Consider the following 16,312-nt stretch of genomic DNA (forward strand, 5'->3'; position numbering starts at 1 on the left):
GTTATGGGTTCTAACTGTTTTCTTGTTGCTCCGCTGCGTAGCAAATGGTCTCCAGTTCGAGTGTATCGCTGCTGTCCCCCACCATCGTCCCCATCACACTGAAGATCGGTATGGGGAAACCCGCCATCACCAAGAGGAAGTTCTCGCCTGGCCGACCCCGTGTGAAACAGGTAACGGCTCTTGAACTCTTCACCTCCCCACAGACCGAGTGAACTGAGCAATGTTTTTTTTTCACATGTCGTGCGTGCCTGCGTGTTGTCATTTTGTCGGTCCGTTTCAATGTTTTGTGTAAAACGTGCAGATAACAGGGTAATGCAGGCCTTTCTTCAAACGTATAGAAGTCAATCCACTGAAAGTCAGTCATGTAGAACAGCATATCCTCTCTCCTGTCCTGTCCCCTCCTCAAGAAACCCCTTGTCTGAGAGTCTCCATGAGCTTATCAAGCAGGATCACAGCATTTTGGGCTACCAAGCATGGCACGTGTCTGGGGAATGCTACCACTTTCCCACGTCCTTTGAGTATCTGGTCGCTCTAAGAGTGATAGGGAATGTACTCTGAATGATAGCAACACCAATGAAAAGTAGCAAAGTATAAACCCAGTGTTAAGATGTCATTTTAACGAGTGTTGTTGACATGATCATGCATAGTGAATGTTTTTTTTAGCAATAGCTGTATTGGGTCCCATGGCCTGCTGTTGACTAGCATGAAGAATTTCAGCATGCATGCTATACTTCCATTCAGTGTTTTGGTCTGGTAACATGACGCTGCAGCTCTGCGTATTCCCAGTCATCACCATCACTGATTTCTTTTGAGTGTCTTTTAGTGCCTTTTTGAATTGACGTCCTTTTCCACCTCCTCCGCCAACCGAACACTCTCTGGATCACTGATCTTACATTTAATCCCCTTCACCTCGCCTCCCATTCTCTCCTGCATTCCCTGACTTCCTTTCTTTTTTTGTTGTTGCTCTACTTTGTTTCACCCTTACTCTGGTTACTCTGCCCCTACTCTACCTCCGTCGCTATCCACTATCGCTCCGGCCCTTTCCACGTGTTGCCCTGCACCTCATTTGTAACTCCGCCCCTACTCTCCTGTAACCCAGCCCCTACTCTGCTATAACTCCGCCCCTACTCTCCTGTAACTCTGCCCCTACTTTCCTGTCACTCCGCCCCTTCTTTCCTGTCACTCCGCCCCTACTCTCCTGTAACTCTGGCCCTACTTTCCTTTAACTCCGACCCTACTCTCCTGTAACTCCGCCCCTACTCTGAGTGTTACTCCAACCTACTCTCCTGTCACTCCGGCCCTACTCTATCTGTAATTCCGGCCCTACTCTACTTGTGACTCCACCCTACTCTCCTGTAACTCGGTACGTCTCTACTCTGTAACTCCGGCCCTACTCTACTCCCAACCTCAGAGTACCTGCTGGAGTAATCGCAGGGCAGTGAGCCCCCCCTCCTCCTCCCAGGATTCCACAGGAGAGGGGGGTTGGAGCAGCCCTAAGTCCCGCCCATCGGATTCCCCCCTGTGGAGCATGAAAGTGGTAATAGAAACGCACCCCAACCCTGACTGGCTCTCCGTGTGCGGCTGACGCTAACACTGATGCTACTGACCCAATGAATCAATGTGCTCGCCTGGAAGGCAACAGAGGCAGCTCCCCTGTCCAGAGTAGGGCCTAGGGATGTTGAACTGAGGGCCCCCTTCTAGCTCGTCTCTGTTGTATCTCTAAGGTTATAGCGGGAACCCGGTGAGTTGTTCACGTCATCTTAACTCATTACCCCACGAAGAGATCGACACCCTTTTGATCTGTTGGTCTCAACTCTTAGCTTGGCCTCATTGTGTGTGTGTGTGTGTGTGTGTGTGTGTGTGTGTGTGTGTGTGTGTGTGTGTGTGTGTGTGTGTGTGTGTGTGTGTGTGTGTGTGTGTGTGTGTGTGTGTGTGTGTGTGTGTGTGTGTGTGTGACCAACCCCCCCCCCCCCCCCCAAGATATATTTCATTAAAATCAAATCGATCAAAGAGTTGAATTTTACTATGCTAAAAAGCATTAGACAAACTATTAGCATGCAAAGCCCCTCACACCACAAATTAAGGGCCAAATCAGAGTTTGTAGGCACTCGGAGTGGGGCAGATGAAGGAAATCCTCGAATAGGGACAAAGGCAGGACAGAGTGGCAGAGAGGGACAGGTGTAAACGATATACTTAAGGGCTGATTATGGTCCCACGTTCACGCACCAGCAAGGACCACGCAGACGCTTCGACGCAGTCCGGAACCTATTTTGGTTCTGCGTCAGGTTTTAGTACGCCGAACAATGACAGCCCTTGCTACTGCGTCGCCTCGACAGAAGGTTACAATTTTTGGGAGGCACGCGTCAGGCCCTTGCTGTGGACGCAAGGAGGGTCCGGAAGGACGTTACAGGTCCGTAACCCCCTTGCGTTGCGTGAACGTGGGACCATAATCGGCCCTTTACGGATAGGGTTGTAATATGGTAAATGTATACCTTCCATTTTTAACAGTTTTCTTCTTCTATCCAGGGCCGGGGGTCCGGCTTCCCAGGCAGGCGGAGAGCCAGAGGAGGAGGAGGCTTCGGGGGAGGGAGAGGAGGTCGAGGAAGGAGCCGACTGAAGACCCAGGAGTACATCCCTGTGTCGCCAGGCGTAAGAAGAGCACATGCATAAGCACATATCTGCATGAACACGCAAATCCACACATATTTTTTTTTTTTTTAATGTCTAATACTACATTCATGCCCACAGACACACCCTTGGTCCCTTCTAGTGGATCATTTTGTGCTTCTTTATTGTATTTTTCATTGTTCACTGTCATTCACTGACTAATCACTGTATAATTTCTTAACGGTTTCTCTCCTAGATCCCTCATGAGCCGGTCTATCAGCTGAAGGACGAGGAAGAGAACTCCATGCACAACACAGTGGTCATGTTCTCTACTTCTGACCACTTTACGCTCCGACAGGTCAGTCTTTCCATCTGGCCGACTTATGTCCTTCTCTTCTTTGATTAGAGGAGGGGGAAAGGACAATTTCAGGTGCTTTAGTAGTTGCTTTGAGGGAGGATTGAAAAGAGGGGGCGATTTTGTCAGTTATCTACTTTCAAAATCTAGCTTATCCGTACTGCCTAGGCTTGATTACAAACTATTTTTGCTTTTTTTTAATTTAAATGTCTTACATTTAAAATTGTCCATATTAAAATGAAACACTATTGGATGTGTACGCTGAAACGTTTTTATTGACCCAGTGTTGTGTGTGTGTGTTGTTTCACAGGACATGTGTGTGGTGTGTGGGAGCTTTGGCCAGGGAGCCGAGGGGAGACTATTATCTTGTTCCCAGTGTGGACAGTGTTACCATCCATTCTGTGTCAACATCAAGGTGAGTCCACACGGAGTCCCACGTATCATATTTTAGATTAAAAAATGTAAAGTCTGACGGCATATGAGCACAAATGGGTGAACTGCTCATTTCACTTTCTTTCGCGTCATCATATTCCTGGATGCGGGGATCTGTAGGCACGTAATTGGCCAACAGCAAACACCACTCGTTGTAACCCCTATACATTTGTTTGCTATATTTAGATTCATAGTTTGTATTCATATGGTACTTTTTACCTCTTCAGATCACGCGAGTCATTCTGACCAAGGGGTGGCGCTGCTTGGAGTGCACGGTGTGTGAGGCGTGTGGGGATGCCAGCGACCCAGGACGACTGTTGCTATGCGACGACTGTGACATCAGCTACCACACCTACTGTCTGGACCCGCCTCTGCACACGGTGCCCAAGGGAGCCTGGAAGTGCAAGTGGTGGGTTCACATTGTCACTAAAACTCCTGGCTTTTTTATGAGAAAGCAGTTATAACTTTATGTGTGTGTCTGACTTACGTGTGTACTGTGTTTGAATGTGTGTGGGACAGATGGATTTATGGGTAAGGGATTATCACAGGCTGTGATAGGGCACAGACATCCTCTCGAGGCAGATCTGTTGGCTAAGGATGTGGAAAAAGTGGCTTGAATACAGAACCAGGATGATAACGATAGTTGGAACACACAAAGTCTTTGTGTTCATTTGACTACCGTAAGCGCACACATGAGCAGTCCCCAGCAACTGTTGTTGCAGACAGTTGCGTGTGCAGGACCTCTACCCCCCATGTGTTGACACATGTGTCTACCACTAACCATGGATCAGCTCAACCTAATGTGTACACTTCCCCCGGTCTAGATTGTGTGGCCCAACCATTGTGTGTGTGTGTGTGTGTGTGTGTGTGTGTGTGTGTGTGTGTGTGTGTGTGTGTGTGTGTGTGTGTGTGTGTGTGTGTGTGTGTGTGTGTGTGTGTGTGTGTGTGTGTGTGTGTGTGTGTGTGTAAACTGGAATGACTGCGACTGTTCATACAGAGGATATAAGTACTCTGTATCACAAGCTTAAGAACGTGTAATCATATGTGTGTTCTCCCCCTCCAGGTGTGTGTGTTGCGTTCAGTGTGGTGCGACATCGCCAGGCCTGCGCTCTGATTGGCAGAAGAACTACACTCAGTGTGGTCCCTGTGCCAGCCTGGCCCAGTGCCCCCTGTGCCAGCGATCCTACAACCACCATGACCTCATTCTCCAGTGTCAGCAATGTGACCGGTACGGAAACACACACACCTAATTACCTTAGTCTGATTCATTCAAAATCCCACTTAAGTTAAGTATCATTGGGATCACAGAATTAAACAGGCCTCCTGTTTTGTAGCTAATTCAGTTGCCACATTTTGGTTTACTGTCCTAGGTTTGAAAGAAATGTGTAAATGATTGCAGGCTACCACAACATGCGGTATGCATCCATAGCTGTGTAATTATGCTTGTTGAATCGAACTGTACTAAACAATTCATCAGAGGCGCTTAACGTTCTGCTGGCATTCATTAACACTTGCTCAACTAGAAGGCGACATGTTGGATTTGTTACATCTGATGAGTTACTTTTAGACAAGTGTGTATTCTAAAAGACATTGCCGAAGAGTCCACAGTGAAGTTCTACTTGGGGGGGGGGGGGGGGGGGGTCCTTAAATCATAATCTGTTTCTATGTATTTGACTGAAGCCCTGAAGTAAGTGGGGGATTTTGGTTGTAATGAATACATCCAACATGTTCTTTAATCACATCTCGTCTTGTGTTGGCAGGTGGGTCCACGCTCTTTGCCAGGGGCTGACCAACGACGAAGACGTGGAGTACGCTGCCGACGAAGGCTTTGACTGTACCCTGTGCCGCACTCACAGCCGCACCACCTACGGTAATACGATCAGAGGTGAATGGACGACGACAGATAGATCGTGGGAAAAAGAGGGCTTATCGTTTTCTCTAAATGTGGAATAAAACGTGTGCGTGCGTGCGTGTTTGTGTGTTTCAGCGAGATCCGACAGTTACGAAGCCCCCTATATGGCCCAGATTGTTCCCCGCCACCGAGATCCTGGTAAGCTCCTTTCCCCCTCCCCTCTATTGATGTAGCTCAAGTTATCAATCGACTCTCCCTATTGGTTGAGAAGCGCTGGAACCAGAGCCCTGATGTCATCATCTGTCTCCAGAAGTGAAGACCTTCACCCAGGACGGCGTGCGGCTCACCGAGTCCGGTCTGACCCAGCTCCAGTCTTTAGTGGAGCCGCTCACGTCGCCGCGACGATACCGCAGGTACCTCCAGTCACTCTTGTGCTGTTTCCATAGCGACTGTCAATCTGAATGACCCATCGCCCAGACCACTGAAAGCCACGGCGAGCTTCAAGCTTCATACAGCTGTGTACATTACAGTAAACCATCCTTCTGTCATTATCCCTGATGCAGTTAGTTGTGTCCTCATCAGCTGCTTCATATTGATACAGACCACCGCTGTCGGAAATACATTGTCCCCCGTCATCGACTGTCTGACCTCTGACCTCTTGTGTTGTGTTGTCTTTGTCAAGGTCCAAGCCTAAGCTGAAGCTGCGGATCATCAACCAGAACCGGGTGTCTGTGCTCCAGACCCCCCCTGACCCCGATGCCCAGGGCGACCTGAGCCGGGACGGCGACCGCGATGACTGCAGAGGTCCGTCCCCTACCGTCATTATAGTGTCTGGGGTTACATAAGCTACAGGACACGGGGTCACGGTGGTACAGGAGGTCACTGTATCTGCTGAAACCAGTTCCCTGACCCTAGCCATGGAAAATAATGTCACTGTAAAGAAAGTTGGAGACACTTTGGTATGACTTTATTCTGCTGACTTCTCTCTCAACCTGCGTCTTCTTTCCCCCCCCCCTGCTGTCCTTCACGCCTCCAGGTGGGCTGGAGTGTGAGATGAAGTCAGACTCCAGCCCGGAGCGGGAACACGGCCATGACGACGACGTCAACAAGGACATGGAGGTTACCGACGGCAACAAGAAGAGGAAGAGGAAACCTTACCGGCCCGGTGAGAAGCGGGCGGGGTCGTAAAGAATTTGCATCGTCTGCTCCACTGGTTTCTCGAGGATGTTTTGCTTGGCAACGTCTTGCTTGGTTGAGCGACAGTAGTCTAGTGGACCTGTCGACCTCTGACCTGCTCCCTCTTGTGTTCCTCTTCATTGAACCCTTTGTCTCTCTAGGTATCGGTGGCTTCATGGTGCGTCAGAGAGGGGGGAAGGCCGGGCCAGGCGGAGCTAGACGATGTCTGGGCAGGAAAGACTCCAGTGGCTCCTTCATGGAGACCAAAGAGGAGGGTAGGCACTCCACTGCTTTAGTCTCTTCCCATCCTGTTAGTGCCATATATGTCCGTACATGCGTTTGTGTTCAAACTTTTGTTTGACTGTTTCGTTTTTTCAGCTTGTGCTGAGATGGAGGGACAGACGGCGCCCCCTGCTGACCAGGTGGAGAAGGTTAGGAAGAGATACCGCAAGAAGAAGAGCCAACTGGAAGAAGCATTCCCATCGTACCTTCAGGTCCGACACCTAGACACTAACACGCACATAAACACCAAGTAACACTCACCTAAACACACTGTAACGAGTACATAAACACCATGTAACGCGTACATAAACACCATGTAACGCGTACATAAACACCATGTAACGCGTACATAAACACCATGTAACGTGTACATATACACCTTACATGGTGCAAAAACACGCATGCATCAACAAACCTTTATACTGCATGTTAATATATGAAGAAGTCAATTGCCCCAAAGATAATTTGTGTAGCACACACACATACAGGCACAGACAGACAGACAGAGAGAGAGAGAGTGAAACAAGGTTTCTTATTTCCCATTATCTGTTGTCTCGTCTCAGGAAGCCTTTTTTGGGCGGGACTTGCTGGACAAGAGCAAGCAGCAGGACAGCGCCGTAGCCGCTAGTCATGACCAATCCAAAGCAGAGACCAAAGTCCCCGCTCCTACGTCACTGGACCACTCCCCTGCCAACGCATCGACGAGTGCCATGACAACCATTCCGGGCAGGAAGCAGGTGCCTCTGTGTGAGTAAAGTCCTCTCTCACATCCGTCTCCATGGTGATGTTTGATGTGATTGCCAGGATGATATGAATTGTTTCTGGACAAATCACTCAAATGACAGGGCATCTTTCATGTTTTTTTTCCTTTTGAATTCCACTGTCCATTTGTTAATCATGTTTGTTTGTTTTTTTGTATTTGTTGTCACTGTTCTACTTTATTTTATGTGTGTGTGTGTGTGTGTGTGTGTGTGTGTGTGTGTGTGTGTGCGTGTTTTGGTCATCCAGCCATGTCAAAGGATGTTCTTGTGGATCTTTGTGGTGTCCTCAACACTGACGCCCACATACTGGCCACTGGACACACAGGTATTCACACGCACACTCTTCTCAAATCACACCGTCAATCACTGACCGTCATGGTACATCGTCTACTACTCAACGAGGGATGCAGAGATTACTTGTCCAGCTGTCACCAGGGCGTAATTTGTGTTTAATGTGTGCGCCGCTAACTTGCATTAGCTAAACAATAGCAGAGGGACCAAGCATTGAAGCTTTGTGTCTACCCCAAATGCAGATCTGCAACACTTAGTTGTGGCTACAGGTGGTTTGACACCAGATTTGTAGCAAATAACTGTTGTGGAAATGGCAGAAAAAAACCATACAAAAATCTGCCACGATGGGAATATGCAGCCAATTCCAACTTAATTGCGCAGGTGAAAAAGAAAGCTGTATTACCCAACCTATATAACAGATTGAAGAAGTTCTTGTACAGAGTCCTTTCACCAAAATATCCACTGTATTTATTAAATTACAGGAGGAGGAGTTTTGCTTTTTAACCGTAGTGTAAAATAGTATAGCAAATGGCTGTTCGTGGGTGTGTTTTGGAGACGTAAAATAGGCCATCACTCTTTCGTAATAAGTTGGTATCCAAAACAAAATGCTTGCGGTACAACGGCAAATCTTTATGTTATCAAAGCAACCTATATTCACGTCCTACACGTAAGTACATGTTTGCTTGCAGCGCCGACAAAAACTCCCAGTGCTATATCATGGGTTCGAATTAAGTGCAGTGATTAAAATCACCTGCATAAGAGATGTTCTCAATTCCATTCTTTTAATTTTTAACAAAACTGGAAACAAACCAAGAAACAATAATTTAAAGGATTTTCTAATAATTCAATAAGGAACAAACATATGTTCTAGATAAAATAAAATATTCTCTCAAATTAAAGAATGCTCTTGTGATTTTATACATCGCAGGGCTCCTGACTGGGACCAAAAGTTGAGTGTGCGACTGTATTTTGCATCTGGTCACGGCCAGTAAATTCGCCCTTTTTAATTATTTTTTTGAACACGTTAAACGGGGAAGGGGCGCGTCATCGAATCCGGAATTTGTAGCAGGCCAATGAGTGTGAGATGGATAGGAAATTGACACTGTAAGTGGCTAATTTATGGAGGGGGAGGGTCCTAGGATTAAATATCGACCGCGCGTAACCGTCTCTGTGAGAAGGAGAAAGATTTCACAACCTGCTATATGTGTTTGAACAATAAGCAAACTATTTACTCGTTCTTCGGATCTGCGGCTAGTGTGCCAGTGCCAGAGTCCTGCACGTATCTTATTTTGCAAACCCGCACCCGCCCGTACCCGCAATACTTAGAACCGCATTTGACCCGTGTTCCGACGGTACCGCAAATTACATTCCGCACCCGACCCGCTATAAATTGATATTGACGCCCGACCCAAAAATTAGACACATTAGATGGAACGCTGAGGAAATACACTATGTGGTGTTTGGCCTGGTGCTTTAGATTGCTGTGCAAAAAAAGCACATCATCCACTGGTGACGGTTTTAGTTGACTCCTCCGCTCCTTGAACAACATATCGAGCATCGGAGAAGTCCCGCTCGCAATCGCAAAAAACCCGCGTCCGACCCGCGCTGTTCAGGCGTCCAACCCGCACCCGTGTCCGACACATTATTTTTCACCCATTTCATCCAAATTGTGCGGGTCACCCGTCGGGTACCAGCGGGCACCCGAACCCGGTCAGGACTTCATGTGCCATAGAGGGAGGCGCCTGCTAATGCATTCTCAATGGAGAGGCGAGCGGGCAGAGAGGAGGCGCAGCGTCCTGCGGCATGTCAAGCGGCCGCACTCCCGTGAAACTGTCCCTTCCGTGCTCGTCGAACGCATGCGCGCACAAGTGGAAACAGTTGGTAAAGATGACAATCACAATAAAATGTAACCCTGAATTTGAAACCCCACATTGTAATTTCTGCATCCATTATCAAAATATTTATTAGTAATACATTGAAAATAATTAGAAAATCACATTCCCATGTTGATTTATGGTGTGTGCCCCTAAATTATTTGGTTGTGCCCCTAACATTTTCAGTTAGGGGCCACAGTACTCTTAGTGAAATAAGTTAGTCTGGTGCCCTGCATCTGTGGTGTTGTGAAATAAATGATTGCATAATCGTGAAACCGTGGTTATTCTGACTATAATCGTTGCATCCTTACTCCTCTTGACCACAGAACATCGTGTCACGAGCACTCACTGTTGCGTTATCTTTGGTTGATCAGTTTGGTTTGAGAGTCACAGCGTCACGGCAACAGCGACAGGACCCTGGATACTGCAGCCCCTTGTGTTTGTGTGCAAGTGTGTAAACTGCAGCTCTGTTTTGTTTCATAGGTCTCGATATTTGCCACTTCCAGGGGGCTCGTTCCCCCTCGCCCTTTGGTAAGAACACCCAGCCCCCCGCAGAACCTCTTCCCCCTCTCTGCCGTATGATGTATACCAGAACCCTGGGGGTGCAGAGTTGGTACTGCGGTCATGGTAGAAGCAGCCACCGTCGAGCCAAGACCAGAATTGGCTTAGCTCTGTTTATTCACGGCTCTGGTTCTTCTTTTCTAACTTCTGGTTTCTTTTCTAGTCCTCCAGATAGTAACTGCTTTTAATTCTAGACTTCCTGATCACTGCTGGTGTCTTGTTCTGGTCCTCCACCTAACCACTGCTTCCTTCTAGTCCTCCAGAGAACTTCTGCTTTCTTCTGGTCTTCCAGTACACTCCTTTCTCTCTTCTTTTCTTCCTCTACTCCAGACAATTGAAACATTTTCTTAATTCTCTCCTTCTAACCTTTTCTCCCATTGTCCCCTTTTGTTTCCATCTCTCTCCTCAGCCGGCCTTGACATCGGCCCCCTGACGGACGACTCCTCGTTGACCCCTGACCAGGCAGGAGGTAGTGGGCGGGGCCACAGAGTGGGACAGGACGAACACCTGGACGCCATCCTCAGCCCAGAGCTGGACAAGATGGTGTCAGACGGTGAGTTGAAACATGGCTGTGTGAATGTATTCGTGTCTGTGTGCATGTATGTCATTATTGAATTACTCTTTAACTAGTTTTTTCCTGATACGATTGTTGGTTTGTTGTTGTTCCACAGGTGCCATGCTCAGCAGGCTATACAGAATCCCAGGTACCCGTCTATGCATACAAACCTCTTGGCATTAATGAACTATTTGAAGTCAGAGAAATCAAATTCTCAATCCTAACCTTATGCTGTGCAGCATCAAACTGCCACGTTTAACATGTGTCTGTTGGCGCCCTCTACAGAGCTGGAGGGTAAGGACGTAGAGGACCTGTTCACCGCGGTCCTCAGTCCCAGTAGCAGCACGTCCACCAGCATCAATACCAGCATCAGCAGTACCAGTCAACTGGACCACAGCCACCACGGCCCTATGGGAGCCAAGGCCCTGCCTCACCCCACAGGTAGGACACACAGACACAGACACAGACACAGACACAGACACAGACACACACACACACACACACACACACACACACACACACACACACACACACACACACACACACACACACACTAGGGCTGTTGACATTAACTGCATATGAATCAAAATCATGAAAGGTGCCAAGTCATTTATTTCAAAATATGTATTTAAAGCATTTAAGAGCAAAATACAGCTGGTTTTGTACACCCGTCAACATTAAAATGACATTGCAAACTTTAGAAATCATAGATTGCTTTATTTTTGTTGTATTTGTATTTAAAGTGGCAACACAGAATATTAATATAATTGATAATCTCATAATTGCAATGAATAATAACAATCACAATATGGGACCAAATTTGCAATGATAATATTTACACAGCCCATTTCAGATGTGTTTACCCACTCTGTCTGCCTTTATTTCCATCAGCAGGAAGGATGATTCCTCGTCTTCCAGTGATGAACGGCCTCGCTGGAGCTGGGTCTCACTTTCCTACAACTCCCATAATGCCGAGCATGTCTGGAGCCCAGGGCCAAGCCAACTTCAGGATGCCCCTCCTTGACAATAACAACAGGTATTAACTACAAACTACTTTAACCAGTGTGACAGTACATTTATTAGTTAGCTCTACTATTATACTAGTGTACCATCAACTTCTAGGACACATTAGAGAAGTACCCTGTGCTGCATTAGAACAATACTACCAGAGCTCAACTATGGTATTGTAAACATGAATATAAGTACAGAACTGAGATTATAATTAACAATATATTATAGACGACAGAGGATTTACAATTATTACACATATAGGATACCAAACACGACGACACTACAAATAGTCAGTTTTTAACAATCCCCATTCTCTCCCTGCTTCCCCCAGGGACAGGAAGACGAGCCAGCTGGGTGGAGACGTGAGTGGCCCCTGGGGCCCAGCTCAGGGTCAGGCGGGCCCTTCCCCAAGCAGTTCCCCTGCGGCCGAAGCAGAGCATGATGGGATGTCGACGGCGCAGAAGAGCACTCTGAAGTGGGAGAAGGAGGAGGTTCTCGGGGAGATGGCGACCGTCGCCCCGGTGCTGTACAGCAACATCAACTACCCCGACCTGAAGGAGCAGCATCCAGGTACACACACACACACACACACACACACACACACACACACACACACACACACACACACACACACACACACACACACACACACGGGGGGGTGGGAGGGGGGAAACTTGTAACTATACACACATTTATCCGAAATGGTCATACATACTGTATTGTCTCGTGTGTTTGTGACAGACTGGTCTACGAGAGTGAAGCAGATTGCTAAGCTTTGGAGAAAAGCCAGCTCCCAGGACAGAGCGCCCTATGTTGTGAGTTCTGTTGTATTCTATCCTCCCCGGAAACTAAATAATAACACTCTTGAGTAGAACTGAATATCATATACGTCCTATCATGTGTCCTACCTCACTATCCCTTTTCATCTGTCCCCTTTTTTTTCTCCTCTCTTTCTCGGTCTGCCTCTCCCTATATCTGTCGCTCTCTCCCCCGATAGCAAAAAGCCCGGGACAACCGCGCTGCCCAGCGCATAAACAAGGTCCAACTGTCCAATGACTCTCTCAAGCGTCAGCACGTTCAGCAGCATCAGCCACAGCCTCAGCAGCAGCATCAGCAACAGCATCAGCATCAGCAGCCGCAGCCGCAGCATCATCAGCAGCAGCAGCCAGTGGTCCATGATCCCTATGACCCTGTTTCTATGGACAACGAGATGGGGTTCAAAGACCCGCTCAGGCCCAGAGAGTCTGAACAGGAACAGGAATGGAAGCTCCGACAGGTGAGAAGGGCGTGTGCACGTGTGTGCACCTGTGTGGGGTATGTGTGTGCATGTGTGTGCGTGTGTGTTTGTGAGTGTCTTTTGTTGTTACAAATTCCTCACCTCCATCTGTAGTGTGAGGGTGAGGGGTTGACACCAGAATGCTCCAGTTCAGGCTCCAATTGGATGCCATCCTAAAATCCACCCAGCTTTTATGTCCCGTTCTTGGAACACCTGGACGATGGCTGTTTTGTATTCTGCAAATATTGATGTGGTCATCGGTGATTCTAGTGCTGGGAACGCTGACAACAGCTCCCAGGATCACCTGACTGCTTGCCGGTGAACAGATCACTGTGGCAACCAAATCATAGACATAAATAATGGCTTATCTTGGATTCTAACAAGCCTAAATTTAGACACAAATATTGTTTTGAACTTTAATCAGTAATCTGATATATTTAAATCAATGATCAAATTAATATTCTGTTATCTCAAGCCTTCTGGGGAATCTGAGGCACAACATAAATCATTCCATTCTATTGACATACAGATGTATCTACAGCCATCAAGTCACTGACCTTCTGGTGTTGATTTCCCACCCTGATTAATGACCATTAATTACCATTAATTATCATTAGAACGCATGCCAGGGGAATACTAGACACAGACAGATGGAAAGATCCATGGATCAATAGATAAATGGGGACTTGAATCAATTTGACCGGGGAGCATGAAGTTCTATATACGATAATTGGCTAATGATCAGTGTGTAATCCTAATAATCAATGTGCTATTTGTTCTTCTGGTTTGGGTCATTGTTGAGATGTGCATGCCTGGTGAGTCCTTGAAACTAATATTTCTAACTGTGAATTGTCATTGAAAAGGGAGAGGTTAATGACACTTGGGGAGCCGGTATGAAGAGGCAGGAAAATCTCATCAAAACCAAAGCCCTAAAATCACCAACAGATAAAGATTGTCCCTACCAGGCATCTGTAGCAGGAAGTGGCAAAGAGGCTCTGGTAAGATCTCAAGGCAACCCCTCTAGCTCTGGCTTGATTTAGACACTCTGGAATCCCCTGTTCTGTATTTGTTTGAGCTTGTCTGAGGAGTTTAACACGTAGTTTAGAATGGAGGTAGTGATTGAACCTTTAAGAAGTTAGGTGTAGCCGTCCGCCTAGAAGTACTCGGTCTACATTAACTACCACACCTTAAACTAATATAACTAATATACATTTTATTAACGTTGTATTGTTTAAAAACATAATGTGAAAAGAGATGTAGTTGGTTGTATTTTTAAAAATTGCGTGTTTTAGATAATGCGGTTTGATAAATTGTGTGATATTGTCAACTACAAAGCTGATGAGTAGATTTCGATTCATTGTGTGTTTTGTGGTTTTAGCGAAGTGTGTCAGACCTTTTGTTGAACACTGTGTGGTGTTAGTGGAGAATTCTGTTCAGCAGCAGATGCACAAGCTCTAGTTGAGAGAGGGACTGCCAATGTTTACCTCCAGACAGACTCAACCAAACGCTTCAGGCCTAAAGAGGATTTCAGATGCAACGAGCCAGGGCTGGCTGTGGCCATCATTTCTGGGCTAAAATACTTTTCTATATTGAATTAAATAAACTATTCGACATGGCATGGATAACTCCACAACATATCCTCTGACTTCTCCAATGCTAGTTGTAAGATTTAAATGAAGGAAACCTGGATTTCCACAATGTTCTCCCATGTTGAGGTGGTATTAAGCCCAGATCTGGCGCCCATGGCCCCAGCTTGTCAACAAGCTGATATATTCTGTGTTCAAACTAAACTCGCAACACTCTGGATGTTAGCATGTTTAAACCAGCCAATTGGCACAATGTTTTGATTATATTCCTACGACTATACTCCTACATTTAGATTTGTAAATAAGTAAGTAGGCAAACACTAAAATCAAAACACATTTATTTTGATCGATGTTTCTGAATGGTTCAAAGTTGTACCAAGTGATGTCATCATCATGCATGAGACTTTAGGTCACTTGGTCCTAATTTGAGCTAATCAAAAACGCCAATTACAGTACCATGTGTTTTTACTGGAGACGGTGCTGTCTTGCACCACTCTGCTGGTTTGATTCTAGTGAATAGCTAGCTTGTGACTACAAGTAGCATGTGGCTAATTGAGATACATTGACTGGAAGCTAACGGTTCTAAGCTTGCTAGCTTTTAGGGGTAGATGGGGAGAGAGAGAAAGAAAGTGAGATAGTGGAAAACCAGTGAGCATGCACTGTATACTATTTGAACAGAAACTCACTTTAACGTTTTCCGTGTCCGGAAGAATTATTTAAAGAAAGGCCTTTCTCCGGTTTCGGAAAGTGCTTTTGTTGTGATGTGTGTCTACTTTCCCCTGCATGTCCTAGTTCCACCACTCATTACACAGAGAGAGAGCGAGAGAGGGAGAGAGAGCATTATTAGCTACCATATCATCCTGTATTGAAACTGACTTTACCACTGAAGAGGAACTACTAATCTGATATGACATTCTTACATTCTATCTTGTCTACCCTTTCTGGTCTGTTTTATTTTTCCTTTTCATTTTTGATGACCCCTCCCCATCTCTCTCAATGTTTCTCTTTCTCCTGTCCATCTTATGTCTCTCCTACCCTCTCTGCCTCTGCACCCCTAAATGTCTCCTCCGCTCTCTTTCTTTTGTCTTTTTTTCTCCTTCTCATTTGCCCTCTTAGCAAATGCGCCAGCAGAGCAAACAGCAGGCCAAGATCGAAGCCACCCAAAAACTGGAACAAGTCAAGAACGAGCAGCTTCAACAGCAGCGGCAGCAACAGCAACAGCTCCTGGGCGGCCAGCCCCTCAGCCGGGGGGTGTCTCCAGAGACCGGCAGCCGGAGCCCCATGATGAGCCCTCAGCAGTCGCCCCTCCAGCACATGGGCTTCAAGGAGATCCGGACGCCGCACCTCCAGGGCAGCCAGGGCCCGGCGCTGGCCGACGACGTCTTCCTCCGGCCGCAGGCCCCGCCCCCCACGGGGCTCTCCCAGAGCCACCCGTCCTCCCCTCACCCCGCCTCCCCCCAGATGTTCTCCCCTTCCTCGCGGCCCTCCTCCCCCTGGGACCCGTACGCCAAGGTGGTGGGCACGCCGCGCCCCGCCTCCGCCCAGCAAGGGGGTCCGCAGACGGCCCAGCACCAGCGGCCGAACTCCCTGGGCGCCTCGCCGGCCCACGACTCCTTCGGCTGTCCCTCCCCGGACGCCAAGACCATGGGGCCTCAGCAAGGTGCATGTTGGTCCACGAAAGAGTGTCGAGGA

The 16,312-nt window shown here is 47.3% G+C and overlaps 1 protein-coding gene across 1 annotated transcript in view; it reads left to right on the forward strand.

Annotated features, from left to right (window-relative positions):
- Positions 1-16,312, forward strand: part of LOC130377607 (histone-lysine N-methyltransferase 2C-like) — a 64,917-nt gene that overhangs the window by 24,553 nt on the left and 24,052 nt on the right. Inside the window, exons 16-41 of the mRNA XM_056584758.1 lie at positions 42-170; positions 1,412-1,537; positions 2,527-2,649; positions 2,864-2,965; positions 3,273-3,377; positions 3,622-3,803; positions 4,458-4,622; positions 5,155-5,264; positions 5,382-5,444; positions 5,557-5,659; positions 5,929-6,050; positions 6,283-6,411; positions 6,584-6,697; positions 6,801-6,916; positions 7,268-7,451; positions 7,713-7,790; positions 10,114-10,161; positions 10,601-10,744; positions 10,863-10,895; positions 11,033-11,188; positions 11,639-11,783; positions 12,090-12,328; positions 12,500-12,573; positions 12,756-13,034; positions 13,898-14,032; positions 15,737-16,280. Of these exons, the coding sequence (XP_056440733.1) occupies positions 42-170; positions 1,412-1,537; positions 2,527-2,649; positions 2,864-2,965; positions 3,273-3,377; positions 3,622-3,803; positions 4,458-4,622; positions 5,155-5,264; positions 5,382-5,444; positions 5,557-5,659; positions 5,929-6,050; positions 6,283-6,411; positions 6,584-6,697; positions 6,801-6,916; positions 7,268-7,451; positions 7,713-7,790; positions 10,114-10,161; positions 10,601-10,744; positions 10,863-10,895; positions 11,033-11,188; positions 11,639-11,783; positions 12,090-12,328; positions 12,500-12,573; positions 12,756-13,034; positions 13,898-14,032; positions 15,737-16,280 (3,748 nt within the window). The remainder of the gene's footprint in view (positions 1-41; positions 171-1,411; positions 1,538-2,526; positions 2,650-2,863; positions 2,966-3,272; positions 3,378-3,621; positions 3,804-4,457; positions 4,623-5,154; positions 5,265-5,381; positions 5,445-5,556; positions 5,660-5,928; positions 6,051-6,282; positions 6,412-6,583; positions 6,698-6,800; positions 6,917-7,267; positions 7,452-7,712; positions 7,791-10,113; positions 10,162-10,600; positions 10,745-10,862; positions 10,896-11,032; positions 11,189-11,638; positions 11,784-12,089; positions 12,329-12,499; positions 12,574-12,755; positions 13,035-13,897; positions 14,033-15,736; positions 16,281-16,312) is intronic.

The sequence above is a fragment of the Gadus chalcogrammus genome, chromosome 23, assembly GCF_026213295.1.
Source record: "Gadus chalcogrammus isolate NIFS_2021 chromosome 23, NIFS_Gcha_1.0, whole genome shotgun sequence".
Lineage (NCBI taxonomy): Eukaryota > Metazoa > Chordata > Actinopteri > Gadiformes > Gadidae > Gadus > Gadus chalcogrammus.